Raw genomic sequence first — 8,916 nt, forward strand, 5'->3', positions numbered from 1 at the left:
ATGTTGCCTCTCAATACGACAGGTGCATCTGGTAGCATATCAAAAGGGATGGATAGCGCCCATGTCACAAGTCAGTGCAGTACGTATCGAGTAGAGAGTTTGCATTTGCTCCTATCGCCTGTACTAGACCTTAGAGGGCAACCGACCGAAGCAGAAATCTTTACAACCGAGCACACAATACTCTCGGCTGGCGGTGATTTTGAGGAAATTAATAAAAAGCTCGGGATAACAGGTATGTGCTAGACATCGTCAAACATTAGTTAAGTTGTACAGTGCTTTGATAGACAGTTTCGTCATAGATTATTGCACAACAATACATTAATGCGTCCACAAGAATTCAGCAGTAGTCAGTGATGGCGTCATATCACACATAGTAAAAGCGATCTGGCAGAAGCACCCGGTCTTCAACTGTATTCATTATCCGTGTGTAAACTTCACAGTCGAACTTCAACCATTTTGAGGGTTTGGAATTTTCGCACTGGATTGAACCGATAGATTGAACTCTCTGTGGCAATCACAGGCACGGAGGTAGCCGTTAGACAGACCATTGGCGCATTTCTGGTGAAGAAGGGGTGGACTGCAGCATATAAGGACACCGTAACTCAACGACTGCGGATCGAGTGCGCAACTGCTATGGCATTGTTCAGGAGGCTGGGAGAACTCTCAGTGTTACAAATGCAGCAACTTTCACCTGCAAGGTGTGTGATGTTCTTGTAGCATTTCGAGCTCTAGTCAGAGCTGATTTATTTGTTTCGCTCGGTCATCTGCTAGTATATCATTCCTAAACTGTTCACGAAGAAGACTTATATGGAGCCTGACGGTGTCTACTAGCCTCTGTGAATCTGAGAGAGAATGCATATACGAGTCCTCTTTAAGTGAATAAGTATATTTTGTGGTGCACATCACATCGGGTGATGGATGTTTGTACATACACTGGAATCATGAAGTATAACTTCAGGTTTGTCGCCGTTGTAGTGATGTTCTGTGGCTCGACTCTCACTTATGAAGTCGACGATCGAAAGTACCTCTAATACCGTTGCGCCTTTTCAATCAGAAACATATCATATGCTGCAGAGGAAGCGCAGCTGGAATGGAATCCAATTCCGGCGCATAGCTTGGCTTTCCAATCTCGCACGCTCGACTGCACAAAGTGCCTGGAGAAACGGTAAGCATGCGACGAGCGCCATGTTGCGTTCTGATTTGTATTCAGTCTTTTTATTGATACTAAACATCTCAGATCATGCGAAGACGAGCATCGATATATAAATTGTCGCCACGAAGCGTCACGAAATCTTTCACAAATCGAAATGAAAGCTGAGTTGTGGCTTCAGCAAAAAAAACAAATAGTCCTGCGAAGTCTATTGATCCATATGGCAATAGATCATATATTCTAATAGAAAGAAAAACAAACTCAAACCGACTAGCTAGTGGTGCTAGTGTTATGTGTGTCCGAAGATGCGAACCACAACACAGAGTGGTATGGCAGCGATCTAGGCTCGTCACAAAAGTCATAGTCAAGTTAGTTTCTTTATATGACTTAAACACAATTTTCTACATCAAATTGAAACATCATGCTCGAAACAAATCTCACACCTCTCGTATATACTGTTGATTATTTTGTTCCTTAGACACGAAACATCATCCGAGCCCTCCGAGAGTGCTTCTTCTGACGGATCGGCACCCACAATGCCACCCTCGCTATTCAATACAGACAATCTACCGAATTCTTGGAGCTCTGTACTCAGAACAAACTCCAACTCCGAGCAGGAAGCTTCAGTAACATCAAAATGCGCCCAATCATGCACTAGTGTAAGCGCTTCGCCCTGTTCAGCTAGCCAGTATTCGCATGGGAGTGATCGAAATAGTGAATCAATCGTGATGGCCGAGGGGTCGACTGTGAAGGCAAAAACGCCTTTATGGCCTGGATGTCAGGAAAAGGCTCAGTCAACTGCTCGGACGGCATCGAAGTCCAAAACCGGTAGTGTTAGACCAGGAGAAGCCAGAATAGTACGCACGCCATCTCCAAATCACGCAGCTACAGAGCAACTTATTGTAAACAAGGCAGCTAGGGTGGCATTTTCGAGGATGCATACCCACCAAGACTCTAGTGGAGAGGAGTGGGATGACCTGCCAGATAGCGGGACTCTGGGGACCATGGCTGTGCCTTCACTCTTTGGCAACAAGCGTCGACGTGTGCTCACGGATGTATTTGAGGATGGTGTAGTGCGTTCACGTACACAAAATAGTCCAGCGAGTGGCAAGCGCTTTGGCACTGCAGTTGAGAGAAGGCTCGAGGAGAACTCAGTAAGTGATGTGAAAGCTATTGAAACTAGTGTGCTAGAGCACGGTAGTTCCAGATTGGCCTGTGGTGAATCGGCTAGTAGAAATTCGAGATCGCGAGCGCCATTAGAAGCTGATATTTCATCGCAAACAACAGTAGTTGACCTATGCTACCAAGATGGGGATGGACTGATTTGGAACGGAAACGAGTCTGGTACGAGTAGCTGTACGACCGTAGCCAGTGGCAACAATCAGCAGAACGTGTGCAGTTCCATATCATCGCCCCATAGCGTATGTGTAGTCGAGTACAACCCTGAGTCACCGGACGCACTGTCGCATGCAGCATGTCAAGGGCATAGCAGGGGAGGTTCAAAGCGGGAGGTGAGAGGGAGGAAACCTATTGAGGGGATGATAGGTGGTGAGAGCGGCGATGTGTGCAGAACTGAAGGAAGTGACGATGCACAGGCCGTGTCGGACAATTCATCGGAAGGCGGTCAAAGCAGATATAGCAACGTGGGTGTTGTTGGCAAGGCCCATACGAAGTCTCTCACGCTTGAAAGAATTGACAGTCGTCAACACACCAAGCCAAAAGAAATCTATACCGGGCCTGCACAGACCATGTCGAGCAAGCCTCGATGCCCCACACAACCCTCGAGAAGTTCCACGGCATTGCCAACGGCTATGAATCACTGCGACTCGGGTGTGCACTCCTTCCACAATACAATCGATGACTCAGCGAAAGATCTGTCTTTGCAGAATATCACAGATCAGCTTCCACCCCAACGCGATTGCTCAGATAAAGGTAAACTACTATCCCGCTACCATGATGACGATGAGCGACCGCTACCACACACAGGTAGCAGTCTGCCAACATCCCAGCGCACTAGGAATCGGCAGGTTGTACATGGTGATAGGGCACACACATCCCTTCGCACTCGTAGTCAACCCGCAGCACCTCGATATGGGCTGACTGGGAGCGATGACGCGCTGAAGGCATCCATGGCTGAGATACTCGGTGAAACCTCATCGAAAGAATACATCGCAGCTAACAGTCGCCAGAAAAGATCGATACAGGGCGCTACCGGATTTCAATCCCATGAAATCACTCGGAGTGACAGAGAGCAACAGGCGTCGACAGCGACCATACTGGGCGACTCACATGTATATTGTAGCACCCAAGACAAGCCACTGACAAGATCTATAGCAGAAATCTCGGCAATGAAGCCATCGCAACCAACAACTACCGCAACGATGGTGCATGGGGCACCAGTTTCACCCGCAGCCATCCGAGCGGCACCATTTAATAGGCCAACACAACGCTCGAAAGCTGTAGGTGGTACGCAAGATACTGTATTGAGCTATATTTTTTGGTCGAATGTGAGGCCGGTTCTTGCTACCAAAACCTGTTGATGATATTTCTGTGCGTGTTCGGGTGATGAGTATATGCTCTACGTGCATTAACCAACAGAATAGACATCGTATGTGGCTTGCTGAGTCGAATAGGGGGATAGTTTCTACTTCGCAACCTCATTCAGATCGAAAGTCTGGCATTTATTTAGTACTACAACCACGCTTACGTCTCTAAATAGCTAATGCAAAATATATTTTCAAAGTTTGATTTCATTCTTGTGACCTGATTTATTTTCCCAGATACAGTTGTAAATAGTGACACTACGAGCGTATTGTTTGAAGCTACTAAGCAGCGCAGTAAAGGTCTGGGAATGGGAAAGGGAATGGTGGGCGGCAAGAAATCAGGAAAAGAATCGCAGATGTCAGAGATTGACACGTTCATGATGCTAAGAGGACAGCCTCCAGGTTTGGCTGAGATCATTTTAATTACACTTTATATTGTGGTTGTCTATTCTTATTGTGTTCTAGTCGAGACTTCAATGACCGAGTTGTGCAACCTCTGGCGTGTGTAAAAACCCTTCTATCTGCTATGAAAAAGGGCGCATTTAGATTCGTACTTTTCTTGGAATTCAAGTCAAGTGTTTTTCAGCGCTACCCAAGCAGTGTTTACCGTAGCATCAACTTTGAGATCCTGTAGTACATCCCTGATTGAATTTGAACGAAGTTGACTTGATCCAAGCAAATGAGGCCATATCAGGGACGACTATCAGGGAGCTTAAAGTTGCAGCATACTTGGCTATTCATGTACCTTTCCATATCGACTTTTGCTCATATACAGCGCTTGTGGGTGAGCGAAGTACACTCTACCCCAATAGTAAGGTGAGTCTATTATATTAGCAAGTGGGTATTTAGCGATGTGTATTTACTCGGAGACAGTGCTGAGGATATAATCTTGGGCCAATCCATGTAATCAACTTTGAGTATTCATTCAGCTAGCGAAGTGATTTGAGAATTTAAACAAAATATCGCCGTGTCCAAGATTCTTGATACTAAGTACAAGATATTTCATCACGAAACAAGTTGAGTATATATGTTTTTGGTATATGTAGATCACGGAAATTTTCTCTCTTTGTTAGCAAGGCCTGTCTGCACATACTCTATTCGGCCCTACGTGCTTTGAGGGTGCGATGAAAAATAGCTTCGTCTCCGACGATCAAAGATATGCATCATGATGATTCACTGTATACGTTCATTTGTTTTCACTCGCGAACGATGTGCTTAAATCAAACGATGTGTTTAAATCAAACGATGTGTTTAAATCAAACGATGTGTTTAAATCAAACGATGTGTTCAAATCAAACGATGTGTTTAAATCAAACGATGTGTTTAAATCAAACGATGTGTTTAAATCAAACGATGTGTTTAAATCAAACGATGTGTTTAAATCATTTCCCTGTACGGCTGTATGCTGACAAAACATGAAGAACCCAGCTGGAAGGCTACAATCTTACTTAGCTAGGGTGGTATATTGCACATTCATGTATCATCTGCTCCCTCATGACTTTTAAATGTTCAAAAATCATTCACCCAGAGCACAATTTTTTCTTGTCTGCATGCATGCCCTTGTAAAATTGTCCATGGTACACGGACTGTGTAAGTTATCATCGCACTCGTTGTCTTGTACATATACTCCAGTAGCAAAAAATTGTGAATGTAGTGTACAATTTTTGCTCTGCGTTATATTTACACACTTGCATGTTTTATGCATGTATGATACAATGGTTGCATTTGCAACACACGAAGCGCCTGCGCAGGTATACGATATCGATAAATCTATCTCTCAAATAGGTTTTGTGCAATGGCTGTGATTGCATATGGTGTTGCTACAGTCTTGGGGTTCCCGCTAATCATGATCAATTCCATCAAAATAAAACCGGTATTACTAGAGGATACAAAAGCGACGTGAAGATCCAGTCAATAGTTCTGCTAGTTTCAACGGCCCTGTGCAAATTCCGTGTAAGCTCCCTGGTATGTGCTTCATGTACTTTGTCCTGAGTACATATGCGAGCGCCTTCTTCTGTCAGTACTAGATGTTTTCTTAAATCTGTTGTATTTGTTGGTTCATCGCTAATCCTAGAATGTGTTCATCTGGCTATGTTGTATATTGTGCATTCCGTACCTGCTACCTTTGGCTTGTAGAGTAGCCATATTTGCGCTTGTACTCTAGCTATGAGCATCTGTTGATGTCGATTGTTAGAAAAGTTGTCTTTCTTTGCACACTCTAGTACCAGGAAGCTCACATTTGATGCATTCGCTCACAATATAATCCTGGAATTATGTACTCACATAATGCATCGGCTAAATTTCTTGCTTCCTATGCATGTTTACTGTTGGTCATTCATTTAGAAACCACATTCCACTAATATCTCTGTTGCCTACAGCCAACCTCCTGGTCATTCTCAAGTGGATTTCATCGGAAGCCCATCCAGCCCTTATCGTTTTGATGGTAAATCTGTTGTCATGTTGCTACTTTTAAGCAGGGCACTCGGCTGAAGGATGTTGTGCACATGTGTTTTGCTCTTTGTGTAGATATTGTTGCCAAGGACGATGTAAAGTACAATGTGCTACTCGTTTTTGCCACATAAATTTTCACAAGATCATGTATAGTCTCTGTATTATTGTATTCTCTGATTGATATTCTATGACTGATAAGTACACGGCAATATTCATCCGTGTTAAAAATACACTCAATATGGACAAGAAAAACTAAAATGAGACTTAAGTGATACTACTGTAAGTGAATCAGGAGAGCCAGAAGACTGATCATGCACTCCACTCTGAAGGCGCAGATAGGCAATGCGATGTTATACTAATTGGGATTCTTTACAACACTCTTTAGAACCACTCTTTATAACACAACTCACCACAAAACAAACGTCGCATATGTAAACCTCTCGGAATCACATCGCGTAACAAGCACCAGAAGCAAACTCGATGTTCCCAACCACCCCACACATACAACCTCCTCAAACAAACCACGTGTAGGCACAAACCACACTTCACTACGTATAACTAATCGCACACAGTCAAAAGACGCATCCACTGTTTAAACATCACAGCCAGAGACTTCATATGATGGCATATCAATTCTAAATGCACTTAACACTCAGCATGTCCACAGTGTGAAAGAACACGCCTCACTGACATGAGGTATCAGATACGTAACATGATGCGTAAGCGAGCCAAAAAGCGGAAACAAAAAATGTGTTTTTCGATTGTACCTTTGCTGGGTGTGTAACATATACTTACCATTGCACAGCATGTTTTTCGTCTTACGCCGCTTCATTTATTGCAAACTCACACTGTGAAACTAAGAGACTAACTGACACCTATATGTTTGTGTTGCGTTCATCCTTGTGATCTACAATATCCTAAACTTATACGCCCCACAGCGACATGGTGTGGTATCTCCGGTAGTGGCATTTCTTACCCTCAATTCTACTCTCCTGGGGGAGATTTATCGTGCGCTCGACACTTCTGAGGTGTATAAAGCAATTTCAAGTAAGTCTAAGCCATATGTAACACATATTCTCTTTGTATGTTTATTCGTCGTTTGAATATCATTTCTTTCTGGATATGTTGAGTAGTTCCTTCTTCGTAGTAAGGTTCACAACATTTGCGCTGCATAATCCGGGCATCGCATGCATGTGTGTCTGGCTTATTTGGTGGTACAGTTTCCAATACGGCAGGTGATACTCCAGAATAGTCTTGTGTGTCATATAGTTGTCATTGTCTACAGCTTACCTTTCTAATTTTAGTCATAGTTCACCTGACCAATCTCATCAGTTCAGGTCGTAGTGCAGACCGTCTCTCATCGTCAAATTTGTCGGATGATACCTTCCCACATACTGTAGATTACAGACAACAGTCCACACTGCGATTTAGTCTGTATCTGGTTTGGCAGTACGCGATAGTGGCCGATGCGATCATGCGCCAGTCCGTACCGTCTGCTCTGGGTATGTTCTATGTGTGGAGTCTACAACTATAAGTAAAGATAAATGTACGATCATAATCCTGCAATTAATATTGCTAAATAATGATGTAGTCCTACCTGACCCCATGTATCCCCGTGCCCAATGCAACTAGAAAAATCAGTGATCAAGCTGCTTGTGCGGTCCCCGTGGTCTGACTACTCTGTGAGTATATGTGGACCAAATTGAGTTTGCGTACACTTAAATGGGATTCAAGATGGAAATTAGGGTTTTGACTAATTTTGGCTGTACCGCATTTCAGAACGCCATGGGCGGCCAAGGTTGCCCGCATCTCGACCTCCACATTGTCTGTCCTGCAACACATTTCTCTATTACCATTCCAAAAGTGAGTTTTTTTCTCCGAACACCTTACAGAGAAAGCGAAACGGATTGTTGTAGAAAGTTTGGATGAACCACTACAAGGTGAGTACTACTGCCGTTTAACACGAGTTTGGAAGGCTCTTAGTCCGCTCTGCTATAATTGTAATTTGTGTTCTGATGCCAATATTCTCACGAATAGCGCACAGCACACGTAGAGGGAATGTGTGACGCCCTCGGATTATTGTTTTGTAAAACAATACCTTGAAGATCAGGTATCATTGATCATATGCAAACCTTCTTGCTTGTGTTTCCATACATTTAATTTCTCAATTTAAATAGTCAATAGACGTCTTCATGTTTAAATTACGTGCATCTATCAGCGGGAGTACACCATCTAATCTTGTCCCTTGAGAACTTGTCCGCCGCCGACTCCACACATCCCAACGTGAAGGCTCTGATGGCCTTTCTACTTTCGCTGGATCGTTCCTGGGTACAGTACTGTTGTTATGTCTCACAATCGCTGTGCATACTTCTCGCTTCGCAGTCATAGAATAAATAAAGAGTATTTTCAAAAAAGACTGGTCGATATTCCTCCACAATGTCCAAATACAATGTTGGTTGCATTGTACTTCTACAGATTAATTTGGCAGAATAGTCTAGACTCGAACCCTGGTATATACCTTGTTCTATATATACCAAGTGCATAAATCAATTATAATCTTCAAATCTTTGCAGGTGCTTGTGATCATCGATGACGAGATAACCACTGCGAATCAGATACTAACTGTTTTGCAGGCTTTGGGAGAACCCTCGACAGCAGCTATGTGTTACACGCCTGTTAGGTGTGTCTGGACCAAATTCTACTATCAATAATGGGCTATCAGTACAATATATGCTTATTTATTACAATATATATATAAATATATATATATTC

At 43.4% G+C, this 8,916-nt stretch overlaps 1 protein-coding gene across 1 annotated transcript; it reads left to right on the forward strand.

Annotated features, from left to right (window-relative positions):
- Positions 1 to 4,862, forward strand: SARC_03490 (hypothetical protein; the record flags this gene model as incomplete). The annotated part of the gene is made up of 6 exons (XM_014302716.1): positions 1 to 232; positions 521 to 698; positions 1,055 to 1,165; positions 1,629 to 3,616; positions 3,931 to 4,095; positions 4,771 to 4,862. 6 exons carry the CDS (start codon positions 1 to 3, stop codon positions 4,860 to 4,862), a joined length of 2,766 nt encoding a protein of 921 aa, XP_014158191.1.
- Between the last annotated feature and the right edge of the window lie 4,054 nt (positions 4,863 to 8,916).

This window comes from Sphaeroforma arctica (genome assembly GCF_001186125.1).
Source record: "Sphaeroforma arctica JP610 unplaced genomic scaffold supercont1.178, whole genome shotgun sequence".
NCBI classification, from domain to species: domain Eukaryota; class Ichthyosporea; order Ichthyophonida; genus Sphaeroforma; species Sphaeroforma arctica.